The sequence below is a fragment of the Dermochelys coriacea genome, chromosome 1, assembly GCF_009764565.3.
Source record: "Dermochelys coriacea isolate rDerCor1 chromosome 1, rDerCor1.pri.v4, whole genome shotgun sequence".
In the NCBI taxonomy this organism is placed as follows: domain Eukaryota; kingdom Metazoa; phylum Chordata; order Testudines; family Dermochelyidae; genus Dermochelys; species Dermochelys coriacea.
In genome coordinates this window covers 7,781,809-7,797,678 of record NC_050068.2, presented here as the reverse complement: position 1 = coordinate 7,797,678, position 15,870 = coordinate 7,781,809, and the positions used below count along the sequence as shown (strand labels likewise).

At 53.4% G+C, this 15,870-nt stretch overlaps 1 protein-coding gene across 3 annotated transcripts in view; it reads right to left on the bottom strand.

The window, feature by feature from the left end:
* The window catches only part of ATG16L2 (autophagy related 16 like 2), a 57,215-nt gene that overhangs the window by 22,730 nt on the left and 18,615 nt on the right, over positions 1-15,870 (bottom strand). For 2 of the 3 annotated variants that reach the window (XM_043504003.1, XM_043504004.1), the window contains exons 3-11: positions 15,016-15,136; positions 13,049-13,122; positions 12,223-12,465; positions 9,142-9,204; positions 6,516-6,611; positions 3,735-3,797; positions 3,364-3,472; positions 1,480-1,585; positions 364-434 (exon numbers count right to left, since the gene is read on the bottom strand). In XM_043504003.1, the coding sequence (XP_043359938.1) occupies positions 364-434; positions 1,480-1,585; positions 3,364-3,472; positions 3,735-3,797; positions 6,516-6,611; positions 9,142-9,204; positions 12,223-12,465; positions 13,049-13,122; positions 15,016-15,136 (946 nt within the window). The remainder of the gene's footprint in view (positions 1-363; positions 435-1,479; positions 1,586-3,363; positions 3,473-3,734; positions 3,798-6,515; positions 6,612-9,141; positions 9,205-12,222; positions 12,466-13,048; positions 13,123-15,015; positions 15,137-15,870) is intronic. The other variant, XM_043504005.1, reaches the window with a different exon arrangement.

The following is a 15,870-nucleotide window of genomic DNA, read 5'->3' as shown; positions in this document are numbered from 1 at the left end:
CCAAGAGATGGCTTCTCTCTGCCACCATCTAGTGCCCACGCTGTGCAAAGGCTCCTGCTGGCTGCATCGCACCCCCAGCGCATGCTGATCCCAACCAGAGACAGACCCCGGGGGGGCTCCTCTATTCAGAGCACCTTCTTGGGCAGCCGATGGCATCACAGAAGAGCTGGTTGCCCGCAGCTGAGAGAGGCAGCCGGCAGGGAGAAGAGAAAGAAGAGCTGGCAGATGTGCCATGCTCTGAGCACAAGGGCTGCGGCTGCCCCCCGGCTGCCTCTGTCCCGGGATCCTGGCTCAGGATGGTCCCAGCCAAGCTAGGCCCGCTAGCAGCTACAAACAGGGCTGACCTAGCAACACCTCACTTACCGACGGGTCAAACTCGATGCTGGTGATGCTGCCGTTAGCCCCTTCCAAGGTCTGCAGGCTCTCCAGCCTCCCTGAGAGCAGACAGACAAACAGCACGGTGATTAGCCCCGGGGCTGTGCGGAGAGGCGTAACGGCTGCCGAGACAACGCCAATTCCTGAGCCTCCAAGGCCCTGCGAGCGCTCGGCAGCTGCGAGAATCCCATGGCGCAGAAGCTGGAGGCACCCCAAGTCAGAGGCCACTTTAAAAAGAAGAGTCTTTGACCTCTCTGTGCCTCAGTTTCCCTCTCTGTGTAATGGGGGTTATTTACATAGCCATGTCTCTAAGCAGAGAGCACCCAGGACCTGGAGGATGCTTGGGTCTGAATTTCACGGCTCTGCCAGAGAAAGTGGAGTAGGAAAGGAAGCCCTAGGAGAGCAGCAGGTGTCCAGCTTGTCAGGGCAGGGTCTGTTTCCAGGGCTGCAGCGACCCTGGAGATTTCGGGAAGGGGAAAGGAAAGGCTCTGGGTGTGCTGACGGGAAGACGCTTGGAACAAGTGACGGAGTGACAGCTAAATCCAGGCCAGATGCTGCAGCGACCTGAGCCAAAGACCCCCGCCATCTGGAATCAACCCGTGCGTGCACATCCTACTGCACCTGAGACCCGGGACATGACCCGCGCACACCTGCGACGTGACAAGGTGGGCCAAACCAGAGCCTCCCACCACACTCCTCTTTGCTGGCCTAAATTGTATTGCTGCGTTCTGTTTAGGAGCTGATGGGTTCCACCCCAGACATGGCTGCAGCAAAGTGAGGCTCCCCACATGTCAGAGGGGGCAGGGAAGGGCTGGGCAGTCACAGGAGGATGAGTCAAGGACTCAACGCCCTTGCAGGAGTGGGGGCAGTCACTGGCATGACAGGATTCACCACCCTGCACCAGGCTGTCTGCAGCTCAGCGGACCACAAGCCCGATCCGCACTGGGACAGGGTATTCCCACCTGGTTAGCTGGACTTCCACTGAGACAGGAAGTGAGCTCTCAGCCGCCCTCCCGCTTGGCAATGCCGCTCCCACGTTAACCTATGGCTTGGCACGGTAGTCGACGCCCCTGGACAAGAGCAGCCAACTGCCTGTTGCCGTACCTCCCGCCACGTTCCAGAGCCTGATGAGACTGTCGGCCCCGCCCGTGGCCAGCACGCTGGAGCTGGGACTGAAGTTGACTGCATTCACCTCGGAGAAGTGCGCCTCCTGGAGGAGAGAAAGGAGAACTGGTGAAACCGTGAGGGCGGACGACTCCTGGGATCAGTGACCAGGCAGCAGGTGCCACCCCGCATGCTTGGCATGGCCAGGGCAGAGGGCCTGGGCTCAGCACATTAACTCAGCCCTCTGCGTGGCCTGGCTTAGCAGACTCACAGCTCCCGTCTTATCTCCGGCACCGGCGAGTGTGGCAGATTGGCTGGTCCCAGCAAGGATCGGACCCCTCTACCACCGAGTGGGAAGGACTCAGGCGGTCAGGGCCCCTGCTTTTGGCGATGAAGCCCTGCCCCCGGGTCAGTCCCAGCTGATGACTGCAGGCTTGGATGCAAGCGACCAAGGTTTGTTAGCCAGGTCGCCAGTGTCTTCTCAATCAGCTGGCCCAGCAGGTTCCATCTGCCTCCCACAACAAACCCCAGGGCCTGAGCCCCATGGGGCGGCTATTGCCAGGAGTCTCCCAGTAGCAACTAATGGGCCCAACTGACATCCCGGTCCCATTGTTACTCATAAGATCCAGGGGTCACCCAATAAAGTGAATAGGCAGCAGGTTTAAAACAGACCGAGGGAAGTATTTCTTCACACAACACACAATCAACCTGCGGAACTCATTGCCTGGGGATGTTGTGAAGCCAAAAGTATAACTGGGTTCAAAAAAGAACTAGGTAAGTTCACGGAGGATAGGGTCCATCAAAAACTTTTGGTCAAGATGGGCAGGGACGCAAGGTCCCTAAACCTCTGACTCCCAGACGCTGGGACTGGACGACAGGGGATGGGTCACTCCATAATTGCCCTGCTCTGTTCATTCCCTCTGAAGCACCTGGCATTGGCCATTGTCGGAAGACAGGACACTGGGCTAGATGGACCATGGGTCCAACCCAGGATGACCGTTCTTACGTTCCTATGCACTGGGGGCAGCGTCCGGTACATTTACGCTGCAATCTGAGCTAGACGCAGCCCAGGTGGTCGGCTAGAGGAGAGTATGAATGAAAACGCACTTGGGGTGTGGCTGGGGAGCTCGATCCGGGCAGCCCACATGGGTTTTAAGCTGCTAGGCCTGTGACGGAGAAGAAGGTTAGTAACGAGGTGCAGCGTCCACCAGGTGCAGGAGGAAGGCACCAGCCACTCTCGTCAGCCAACACGCAGGGCTGTGAAGGAAGCCCTGGGTAGCGCACACTGTACCACGTCTCCTCAGCAACGCGGGATACCATGAGCGTACCCCAGCTGCCGTCAGCTGCTCGCGCCAAGCTCTGGAAGAGGGTCACTGTCGACCACTCTGCCCCGCTGGCCCAGCGGCACGCTCAACAGTGAGAGCCTTCTCGGGGGCTAGAACGAACTCCCCCAGGAACTACGGACCATCCAAAACCCTCCACTTTCTGCTTCAAGGCCCATGTCTTGGCTCCACAGACAAAAAAAACAGAGCAAGACGTGTATGACAAAAACTACCCCCTTAAAGCCCTACCAAACCCAGCCCCTTGCTGCCCTGCACACCCTTCTCCCCCTGGAAGGATGAGAGAACACACGTGACAGACGTTGGTCTGGTTACCGAACGTACGAGTGGCGGATACTCAGATACTATGGTGATGAGGGTGCTACGGAAAGTGACAGAGAACAGCGCTAGAGGGGGTGGACCAGCTACCTGGAGACGAGGTGTTTGCCAGGGGGAGCAAAGCAAGTGAGTGAGAGCCCGAGAGTGTGGCAGGCTCACGGGAAGAGGAGGGAGATGCTGACCGGTTTGCCCATCCACTACATCCCCCGTGTCTCCGAGCTTTTACCTGGACGTCGCTGACTCGGGACGGCAGGCAGGTGACGAGGCAGATGGGCATGGAGCGGTAGTGCACCTCTGATCCGCTGCTGATGGAGTTCCCTCGTTTCAGCCTGAAACTAATGAGAGTGGGTCCAGCTCACAAAACAAGCAAACGACCCCTGGAGAACACGGGGCCCGATTCCAGCCCATCTGAGCCTTGTCCCGTCTGAATGACGAGAGATCAAGCCGGTACGCCAGCAGCCCGGTGAGCAGAGGGCTGGATGGGAGGGGAAACGAGGGCCCCTTAGACCCACCATTCAGTCAATGCTACCCAGAACTTTGGGAAGTGCATTAAATCCCGGGCCCCAGGTGATGCAAGACACACGGCAGCAAACTTACTCCAGCAGGCCCTTGAAGACATCCACGCACCGGGCCAGAGTCATGGATGTGGCGGAGGCAGATCTACAGCGAAAGCCAAACAGAAAAGGAGGCAATGGATGAGCAAAAGGCGGCTGGGAACGGGACGGGGCTGTTCTTCGGGTCATGGCTCACCCAGCCCTCCGGGCAACATCCCCTTCTCCCACCTGGCCACGGGCCATAGGCCGGGTTAGGGGGCTGCAGCAGATCACAGAGGAGAGTGCTGCCCTCAAAGCCCGACTCGGACGAAGAACTTGGCTCAAGCGGCAGTCGGGCCAGTGGCTGCAGGGGGATGGCAAACCTTCACCTACCCACCTGGGGCGACAGCTGGGACCCAATGAAATCGATGGGAGTTTTGTCAGTGATCTCGATGGGGCCAGGAGTTCACCTCTAGTGTCTCGGTCTCTGCCCTTTGGGGGAGGCCACTAGCGGGAGCTGTGCCACACAGAAGCAAGTTTCTGCTCTCCGGGAGTCGGGACCCAGTCACCCTCAACCCCCTCCCCACCACTGCCCATCGGGGCCCTCACCTCAATCCTGTCCGGTATTCCAGCCAATATCCCTCCCGTGGGCCAGGAACCGGGGCAGGGGGGAGAAATGAGGCGCCTAGAGGCACCTGGGGCTACGGCGCGACATTGGCAATGCACCCATGGGGGTCTACAGCTGGGGAGCCCAATCCAGCGTTCACTAAGCGAGGGAGGGAGCTGGGTTTTGCTCCCGCAGCAAACACCAGCCCGGAGGGTGCCATGCACCCGCAGGGCTCGGGGGCTAAAGAATCATCATTGACCATTGCTTGAGTCAGGGCTTAAGCCAACCACCGTTAGGGATCAGGGTAGGGACCGTTTATCCCCCATTTGCTGCTGGGTGGGGGGGTCTCACCTCACACCTTCCCCTGAACAAGCTGGCGCTGGCCACCGGCTGGACGGATCCTGGGGCTGAGCCAGTCTGGCCAATCTTACGGTGCCTGTACCTTGCGTTTCTCCCTTGGGATAACACAGTGAAGAATCCCAGCCCCAGGGCTTCCATCTGCTCTGCTCTTTCGCCCCTTACTCGCCCTATCTTGGCCACCCTGCCTATGGATCCTAACAGGGCCCACAGGAACCCAAGGGCGACCCATAGGAACCAGAGATGGGACTGGCCCACTTGGCCACTGTCCCTCCTCTCTTGGGAGGAATCAAGGCTGGACTTTCCCCTGCACTGGGGCAGAGCCTGTGTTTAAGTGTCTAGGTAGAAAATACACCACAGTGGATGATCCAATGTTAGCTGAAGCCGATGGATTAGGTGGGACCCAGGAGGCATTGTCCATCTGTAATCCCTATGGCTCGGTGACCTCGTTTCACAGCGCAGCACATGGCACTGCTGGGCTCCTTCCCAGACCGTGGGAATACTCCTGTATTTTCCACACAGCCCAGCGTGTCTCTTCCTCAAACCAGCCAAACATCCCATGGGAGATGACCGGGGTGCCGGAGAGAAGCCAGAGAGGGAGGGGTGCTACTGATGGGGCAGCGAGCTGGAAGGGCCTGGTTTTTGCACTAGTGATGAGTGATCCTCTAGTGGTTGGGAGGCAGAATCCAGGCCATTTGGATGCTTTTCCACGCCCAACCAAAACCGAACCTCTCAGGCTGGAAATCTCTGGGGAACAGATTCTCCCATGAGGTTACCCACACTCCTTGTTCCCTTGCAAGGCTAGAATTTTCTATAAGTGTCACTGTGCCCCATTGTACAGAAGGGGAAACTGAGGCAGTGTGCAGCAAAGGGACTTGCCTAAGTTCACGGAGCAAGTCAGTGCCAGAGCCAGGACTAGAACTCCTGGGTCCCAGCCCCATGATCTAACCAATCTCCCTTGCAAAGGCTGTGAGCCTGCAAGGTGCTGGGGCAACGATTAGAATGGGCTTCTTGTGCTGAGCACTGACCACTGCGTTCTCAGAGGAGCTGCCTGAAAAACAGCAGCCATATTTCAGAAGAAAAAGAATCAATTAAACATTTGGGATCCTCCAACGTGGCTGAGGTTTGACAGGGGCTTGGGGAGGGCGGAGGTTCAGGCCGGCTTTTGTTTGATCCGGGCGGTTCACCCATCTCTAGTGCTTAAAAGTAAATAACGGTGGAACCGAGGAGCAATCAAACAGGAACGGTGAGGGAGTCTAGTCACACAGCCGCATCGCCCCTGGTCGGAGCCCTGTGGGCCGGCAGCCGTTGAATCTGCACATCAGAACCGTAGACACGCGCAGGGAAAAACTACGCAAGCCACGGGATCGTTATCTTCGTAAGCGATCACGGACTTTTCTCCGCCTTCCTCTCCAGCGCTGCGCGGGGGTCGTCCCACCCAGGTTAGTCCCTTCACTGCAGGCTGAAGAGGAGTGGGAAGGGTGGGTCTCCTCTCTCACAAATACTGCACAGCGAGAGCTGCCCTTCCCCTTGTCCACCACGTAACTTTGACCTTATCCCTTTGAGGCCTGGATGAGTCCCAGGGCTGCTTCAGCAGGATAATCAGACATTCTCTCGCTGGCTGCTATACAGACACTTCTGGGCCTTACAAACCAGGCCAGGAACCTCCCTTAGATCCCACTGGATCTCTGAGCGTTGTTAAATGCCCAGAGCCCGGACACCAGTAAGGAAATCAATTATCTCCCCCCCCCACTAGCCTAGAGCTTTTATAGCTCCCCTTTCAGGCTCATCCACATGCCAGCCACTGCTAACTCCTTGTGTGTCTCTCCCTCTGCGCACGTGTGTCTCTCCCTCTGCCACGAAACTGCCGCAGCCTCCTACCTGAAGGGCCTTTTCCACAGCTTCTCGCAGCCCTCCAGTTCCACCAGGTCTTGGACGGGCACTTTCACCTCTGCCGGTTTCACCTCGTCCAATTCCCTGTGGGGAGAAAAAAGCAACGCGTTAGCCTGGGGGGCTGGGTAACCAAAGCCTCCCTGACGGCTCATCTGCAGGTGGGTTTTGTACCCCTTCAACTAGCTCTGTTTAGAACCTGCTGCTGTTTAAGTGGCTCTACCCCTGTGCAAAAGCAGTTAGCTTGGGACAACGGGGCGTAACCTTTATACTGACAGAATAGTGCCCACACCCGGGCCATGGCTGGTACCACTGGCATAGGAATGCCAGGGTGCTATACTGGCAAAATATCCCTAGCATACAGGCTACCAGTAAACACACAGCTGTACTGGTTAAAGTGCTGTTTACCGTTGTGACACAAAGGCCCCTTGGCAAACTCCCGTCTCAGCCCTGGCAAACTCACTACACCAAATACATTGCTTGCAGGGTATTTACCCATAAAGGGTAATGTGTAAGGTCTCTATCCAAAGCTTTCAGAGTAGCAGCCATGTTAGTCTGTATCCACAAAAAGAAAAGGAGGACTTGTGGCACCTTAGAGACTAACAAATTTATTTGAGCATCAGCTTTCGTGAGCTACAGCTCACTTCATCGGACGTAAAGCTGGTGACTTCCCCATATGCATGATCGTGGCGTGATGTGTGTACGGGTGTTATAGTGGGACTATATTGAAGTTTAATGCCCTTATGGTCTCAAGGTAAAAAGGAGTCACCAGGCAGTAATATTACTTGGTAATGGCCACCCCTCCCATAGCCAGCGGGTGACATCACATGAGGCTCAGTTGTTTACCAGTGCTCCATCCCAGAACAGTCAACGGAAAAGCATCAGCGACAACCGCAAACAATCAAACCCACTTGGCGGTAAAAAGGAACAGACGGGGGGTCACCTGCCCGTGAATAAAGACAACAGACTGATTCTGTGCAACACAGAGCGGGGAGAGGCCCTCTGCACCCGTTCCCAAGGAGCTGTCTTGTAGAGCAGGGAGTTCGCTGAAAGCTTGGACCCTGTTCATGTGAAACCAGCCAGCTCTGCAATAGACTGATCTTTGGAGGAAAACAACTTGATCTGATAAGAACGGGAACTATTAAGAAGCATAGGGACCAGGTCGTGCTCTAGGATTTTGTTGTTTCCAGCTGAACCGCTATCCTTTCTTAAACAACCCTTCTTGGGTTGTATTACAAGGGCTGTGTGTTATACTGGAGCAGCGATTTAAGGTAAAACTAGTAAACAGCAGGGTGGGGGGGGGACACTGCACCTTTGGGGGCAGAGGATCTGGGATTTCGGGGAGGAGCCAGGGTCAGGGGCTGGCCGTTGCAGGGGAATGCTTCAAGGGGACTCATCTATTCTTAACCTGCACGCAGGAGCAGGGCTGGCCTAGCCCAGAGGAGAGCGCTTGAGAGTCGCCTTGTTACCCCTTTTCTCCACTTCTCCATCCTGGGTACCCCAAGGACCATCACAACCCTCTACTGGTAAAAATGCTGGCCAGGGCATAGGGACTAGAAGAACTATAGTGTTTTTCCACTTCTGATTTCTATTATCCTGTCACGAGACCTGGAATTCGACCACACAACCGTCTGGAGACCAATTATCACACATGCCATGGAGATGAGAGGTGCAGACAAATGAAGGAATGCCCAGTAATGGGCCAATCACAGCCTCACTAGGCTGGGGGTCATGAGCTTCAGGCTTCATTGGTAGAGTTCCCCCCACGTGCCAAAATCAGATCACGTCCACGGCCAGAGAACAAGAGCTTCTCGGCTGGATGCACGGTCATTTTTAAAGTGTTTCCGTTGAGCTGTGGACACTTACAAGCAAGAGCGGCTGGCCAGCTTGTTTCTAAGATCCAGAAGGCCACTGATGTTGCCGAGGGCTGGTCTACGCTGGGAACCTACACCGGCACGGCAACACCGCTCAGGGTGTGAAAAATCCACGGCGCTACGCCGACCCAGCCTCCTCACAGCAGAGTGAGGGAATGCCTCCCGCCACTACAGGGAGCATCTACCCTGCTGTCGTGCCGTGTCTTCAAGTGGAGACGCCCGGAGAGTCGAGCCAGGTCGATCGGCACTAGGACTGACCGCGGCGTCACGGAGCACAGGCCGCCAGCAGGGCCTAGCCTGCTCCATGCTGAGGAGCTTTTCTCCGCCTGCGAGGACGGAACCCAGAAGCCTCCTCGGTTCCTCCACAGCGCCCTGAGACGTGGGGTCAGGAGAGGCGCTAAGGAGGGCCAGCTGCAAGCAGCTAAGGGGGGCGGATGCACTCCAGCTGGAGGCAGGGACGGGTGCTGGCTGCTAATCGCGCCCAGGGAAAAGACGGCTGCTGGGGAACCTTTCGGAAGTCGACACCCGCAGGCTGAGACTTGTTGCTCTTCGGCACTAACCCAGCCATTTCTAGCGTCTCTGGCCTCTTGCCAGGCTTGACCCAGGGGGTCACCCCTGGGATGGGGCTTAAATGACTTCTCTTGGGACATACCATGTTCCCTTTGCATGACCCTGCATCACCGCCCTAACCCCCCCGGGTCTGCCTCACCGCCTCGTTAGCGCCCCAGCTCCCAGCCACTTACACGATACTGACGGTTCTCTTCGTAGCCTTCTTCAGCTCCCGGGACAGCCGGGCCTGCTTCACCCTACAAGGACAGACGGGACAAGCGGAGGGGGTGGGGATGTACCTATGCGGCTCCTTCCCAGCTGCATGTCCCCTTTGCCAAGCTGCATCCAGAGAGACAGTTCAGAAACTCTCCCTCCTGGGCCTCACCTTCGGGCAACTGCATCAGGCCTAGCAAAGGTGAGAGCAGAGCCAGGCACTCTTAGCCCTTACCAGGAGCAGGGCGGGAGCACACAGGGGTAAGGACATCTGCATCCAACCTACAGCTGGCAGCTCCAAAACTAAGAATGGCCAGACTGGATCAGATCAATGGTCCATCTAGCCCAGTAGCCTGTGTTCTGACAGTGGCCAATGCCAGGTGTCCCAAAGGTAATGAACAGTACAGATCATCATCAAGTGATCCATCCCGTTACCCATTCCCAACTTCCAGCAGTCAGAGGCGAGGGACACCCAGGCTGTGGGGTTGCATCCTGACCACCTTGGCTAATAGCTAGGGCTGTTGTGCAATTAAAAAAAAATTAGTCTGACTGTGAACAATAATAGAATACCATTGATTTAAATATTTGTGGATGTTTTCTATATTCTCAAATATATTGATTTCAATTACAACACAGAATACAAAGTGTACAGTGCTCACTTTATTTTTTATTACAAGTATTTGCACTGAAAAAAAAACAAAAGAAATAGTATTTTTTGATTCACCTCATACAAGTCCTGTAGTGCAATCTCTTTATCATGAAAGTTGAACTTACAAATGTAGAATTATGTACAAAAACCCTGCATTCAAAAATAAAACCTAAAATTTTAGAGTCTGCAAGTCCACTCAGTCCTACTTCTTGGTCAGCCAATCGCTCAGACAAACAAGTTTGTTTACATTTGCAGGAGATAATGCTGCCTGCTTCTTGTTTACAATGTCACCTGAAAGTGAGAACAGGTGTTCTCATGGCACTGTTGTAGCCAGCGTTGCAAGATATTTATGTGCCAGACGCATTAAAGATTCATGTATCCCTTGATGCTTCAAACACCATTCCAGGGGACATGCGTCCGTGCTGATAACGGGTTCTGCTCGATAACAATCCAAAGCAGCGTGGACCAACGCATGTTCATTTTCATCATCTGAGTCAGATGCCACCAGCAGAAGGCTGATTCTTTTTTGGTGGTTCGGGTTCCGTAGTTTCCGCATCAGAGTTATTTAAGACTTTTAAGACTTCTGAAAGCATGCGCCACACCTCATCCCTCTCAGATTTTGGAAGGCACTTCAGATTCTTAAACCTTGGGTCGAGTGCTGTAGCTATCTTTAGAAATCTCACATTGGTACCTTCTTTGAGTTTTGTCAAATCTGCAGTGAAAGTGTTCTTAAAATGAACAACATGTGGTGGGTCATCATCCGCGACTGCTATAACATGAAATATATGCAGAATGCAGGTAAAACAGAGTAGGGGACATACAATTCTCTCCCAAGGAGTTCAGTCACAAATTTAATTAACTCATTTTTTTAACAAGTGTCGTCAGCATGGAAACATCTCCTCTGGAATGGTGGCTGAAGCATGAAGGGGCATACGAATGTTTAGCGTTATCTGGCATATAAATACCTTGCAATGCCAGCTACAAAAGTGCCATGCAAATGCCTGTTCTCACTTTCTGGTGACATTGTAAATAAGAAGTGGGCAGCATTACTTCCTGTAAATATAAACAACGTGTTTGTCTTAACGATTGGCTGAACAAGAAGTAGGACTGAGTGGACTTGCAGGCTCTGAAGTTTTATATTGTTTTGTTTTCAAGTGCAGTTATGTAACCAAAAAAACTACATTTGTAAGTCACACTTTCGAAACAAAGGGATTGCACGACAGTACTTGTAGGAGTTGAATTGAAAAATACTATTTCTTTTATCATTTTACAGTGAAAATATTTATAATAAAAATAATATACACTGATTTCAATTACAACACAGAATACAATATATACGAAAATGTAGAAAAACATCCAAAATATTTAATACATTTCAATTGGTATTCCATTATCTGGTGTGATTAAAACTGTGATTAATCACGATTAATTTTTTTTGAGTTAATCGCATGAATTAACTGCGATTAATTGACAGCCCCACTAAGAGCCATTAGTGGGCCTACCCTCCGTGAACTCATCTTGCTCCTTTTTGAACCCAGTTCTAGTTTTGGCCTTCATCCCATCCCTTGGCACCGAGTTGCACAGGTTGACTGTGTCCTGCTGTGCTCTGTTGAGTGAGCTAGAGACCACCCTTGGCTGGCAATATTATTAGGGCTTATGTCTTCCTCACAAGGAAGCAACACAGCTGGCAGCCAGCCAGAAGCAAGCTCAAGCAGAGGGCAATGGAACAGGTCCATTTCCATCAGCAGAAGGAGCCAGATTCAAGAAGCAGGATGGCCCAGTGGTTAGGGCACTGGCCTGTGACATGCGAACCTTCGATTCAAGGTCTTCCTCTGCCACAGACTTCCCATGTGGCCTTGGGCCAGTCCCTTAACCGCTCTGTGCCTCAATCCCCCATCCGTACAGCAGGAATAACGGCCTAGCCCTGCCTCAAAAGGGGGCTGGGAGGATAAGGCCATTAAAGACCGAGAATCATTCAGATACTAAGGTGCTTGTCTGGCCCCATCACCCTCACTAGACAGCCAGCACACGGCACGCCCATGGCCCACTGATAACCTCATCCCCTGGCCTTTGGATTGGCTGCAAAATCCCACCCAAGGGCTCCCACTGGCCTCAGCAAGCGAGTTCCCTGCTCCAGGACACTGACACTCCTCACTCCATGGGGGGCAGGCAGAGCCGCAGGGAGTGTGGGCAGAGCCTTGCATATTGCCTGCCTTGCTCCCATCCTCTGTACTGCAGGGTCCAGCTTTCCTATGGAGGAGGGCTGGGCAAAACTCCCTCCTGCCCTGGGACTCTGCAGCAGCATCCCCCACTGGGTCTCCTCCGCAGTGCCCAGGGTCTGCAAGCCCTGTGCCCCCCACCAGCCCAGGCGAGACTCTCTCATACGCTGGGCAGCAACAGACCCTTAACCAACCTCTCGTTCTTCTTGTTCTGGTTCTCAGCAGCTTCCACTTTCTTCCGCACCAGGCTCTCAATCAGCTCCTGCTCCTTCTCGGCCGCTCGCCGCAGCTCCCCCTCCCGGAGCTGGTAACGTTCACGAAGGGCGTCATATTCCGCCTTCATGGCGCAGTTCCCGCTGCCCAGATCCTCCACCTGGCCCTTCAGCTGTTGATGCTCTGCTTCCAGCTCAGAGATCCGTCCGCTCAGGGATGCCAGCCTGAGCCAAACCAAGAGACAGCACTCTAGGGAATGGGCTCCCCCCGACTTGCATCCCAAACTTTTATCAGCACTTCTGAAAGTGAGCTCCCAAACTGGAGCAACTGCCATCTTGATCATCACCAGGGATTGAACCCAAGGCTTCCAGAGTTGAGAGCACGTGCCTCTCCAGCTTGAGCTAAAGGCTTAAGTCCCTTAGCTGGGAGCTGTAGCGAACTCGTATCCTCTGTGGATCAGGCATGGGGGGAAACACACAATATAGGCTGGAAGTCGGGTAACTGGCTAGAGTGAGGCATGCACTGTACAGGTTTCTCTGCCACATGCCCAGCTTGCTGGATGATCTCTGCAGGGCTAGTAGGAGTGAAGAGTAGTAAACGTTTACTGCCATTAAAGTTGGCTCCTCAGATTGTGATTCCCACACAGGAGGAGCTCTGTAGGGGAAGGAGGGGCCAGTTTTGCAGAGTAGACCTGCCTCCTCATGCTGTTTAAATAAACAGGTGTCTGTATAAAATAAGCCCCAAGAAGTGGCCTGGAAGGAAGCCGTGTTAAATCAGGTACACCCAGGAAATTGGGGGCATCCTTACCTTGTTTTCTGCTCCTGCAATTTACACTCTTTGGCCTTGAGTAATTTGCTAAGTTCAATAATTCGATACGCCAACTGCAAACAAGAGAGAGATTTCAAAGGCCAGGTGATCTTCCAAAGAGAAACGCATGTATGTGAACGTAGCTTTCTCAAGGACTGTGGAGCACACGAGGCAGAACTGGTCTGAGTAATAAACCGGACTCCACCTGAGATTGTGGTGTGTGCAGTGGGATACAAGAATGATGACAGGTTGTTTTTTTTTTTTTTTGCTCACTTGCATGACAACACTCAGACTATCTTTTAGTGGACCAACCTACTTCTTGTCTCTCTGACCAACAGGAGTTGATCCAACAGAAGATATTGCCTCCCCCACCATGTTTCTCTAACATCCTGTAACTAACACAGCTACAATACCACTGCCTTCAGCATGCTCTTCCTATTCACAAGCCATTTCCAAGCTACAGGAACAAACCAAAAGGTCTGGGAGCTGCTTGTAGATACAAAGAGTGATTTTCCAGATGCCAGAATTGCAGACAGGTTCCCCAATTGCTCTCTAACCTACAGCCTCCATAATGATACTGTCTGTAGACCTACAGTACATAAAACCAGCCTCACTGGGTCAGACCAAAGGTCCATCTAACCCAGTATCCTGTCTTCTGACAGAGGCCAATGCCAGGTGCCTGAGAGGGAATGAACAGAACAGGTAATCAAGTGATCCATCCCCTGTCATCCATTCCCAGCTTCTGGCAAACAGCGGCCAGGGACACCATCCCTGCCCATCCTGGCTAATAACCATTGATGGACCTATCCTCCAAGAATTTATCGAGTTCTTTTTTGAATCTTGTTAGTGTCTTGGCCTTCACATAAATCCTCTAGCAAGGAGTTCCACAGGTTGACTGCGCGTTGTGTGAAAAAATTCTTCCTTTCGTTTGTTTGAAACCTGCTGCCTACAACTAAATCAGGCAATGCTGAGCGCTCTGCAAAGAAGGCAGGGCGTGGTATTGCAAGTGCAGAGTCCGCACTTACTAGTGGCAGTACCTAGCCATAGGGCTGGCAACAGTCCCGTATTACAAGGGACGTCTCTTATTTAAACAGACACCTTTTCTCCCAGATTTCAACATTTTAAAAATGATCTCATCAAGCAAAGCCAGCGCCGTGATTTCCTTACCTTCCAATGATCGAAAGTTTGTAAAATTTCACAGTGTAGTAATGCAGAATCAGGCCTATGATTTACCGAACCCCTGTACCTATGGCGCAGAGGCTCCCAAACGAGGGTGGGTGCAGTAAGGTTATTGGAGGGGCACGAAGAGATGATGGGGACACACTGAAAGGCTGGAGTCAGGAGGGGACTCTGTCTGGCAGGGGACGTGGACAGGGCTCTGTCCAAGTGGTCTCGGCTGCCAGGAACAGGCTCCCTGCCCACCTCCCTCTCCCACTGCTGCAGCAGCCACCAACCAGCGGTCATGCTCCTCGGCTGGGGATGTTGGCAGAGACTCTGCGAGCAGGTAGGCTACACTGTGTGAGTACTGACCCCTCCTCCCCCGCCAGACAGAGCTCCCTCCGGACACTGGCCCTTCAGCGCAGCTCCAGGACACACAGCCCCGTCCACTTGCCCTGCCAGACCAGCCCTGCGCAGGGAAAGCAGATGGGGCCACGCTCAAGGGCTGAAATCAGCAGGGGGCCGTAATTCACGGCTGCCTCTTTCCACACCCCTCCCGACCCCGCCGCCCTGTTCGCTCCCGGAGCTGGGTCCAGGCAGCCAAGACAGCTTGACTGCTGCAGGCAGAGGAAGTTTCCTCAACTGCCAACATGGTCCATACCCCCCAAACCTTATGGAACTGGGCACCCCACCCCTGGCACCAGTGGGCACAGGCTACTCCCCCACATGCAGGGGCTAAGAAAACAGGGCAAATGACAATCCAGGGCCACAAGAGCTGACACTCCGGACCTTCCCTCCCCCCTACGTACCTCCCCACTGACGTCTTTCATCTCCGCAATTTGCCCCTGGTACTTTATCTTCAGGGTCTGAAGTGCTTCTGTGGGGCCCAAGCCTGGTTCCAGCACGGAGCCCTTGGTTTCCCGCCCTGACCTACAGACAGGGCAGGTTAAAAAAACCCCAAAGTCACTTCTGAGCATGCAGCTGCTGAGTTTACAGCAGAGTTTAATGAAGATCTGCCTTCCACAGGAGCATAGGGCAAATTCCTGAGGCAGAGGGGCAATCCCACTGGGGCAGTGTGCAAGAAAGAGATGGCAAAGGTGCAATGAATTGTTTTGCTTCGTGCATTTAAAAAAATAAATCAGAGCCTGAACTTCAGCACATCTGCAGCTTTCATTTGAAAACAGCCCAGTTTCTGCTTTTTTGCAGCAGAAAATCATAATGTAAACACAGGTGTTTCTGCTCTGTTAAGCCAAACTGCCTCTAGCAAAGATGCTCTCTCCTGCCCCACTGCTCCCAGTGAGGTGTGAAACCGAGGGCCTAATGAAACAAACAAGATGACTGGCTTCTCCATTGCTTTAGCCAGGCTATTAAATGCAGACATCGCTCTTAATGTAACATTAAAAATACCCGTTTTGCCGTCAAAGTCAGCAAGTGCAAAAGCCAACAGCTCCTGCTGCAACGTCAATCCCGCTATGTCACACATGATGCAGATTTTGTGGTGCATTTAACCAAGGCAAGTTCAACAAGCTGCTCACTACCTAGGAAAGCAGCAATATCCCCATGCAATGGGGTCAAGTTATCTTTATCTTTATCTTTGCATAACATAACTGCCGTTAAAGGTTCGCTGTGCAACGTTACCATTGCCAGATCAGACCAGATCCTGC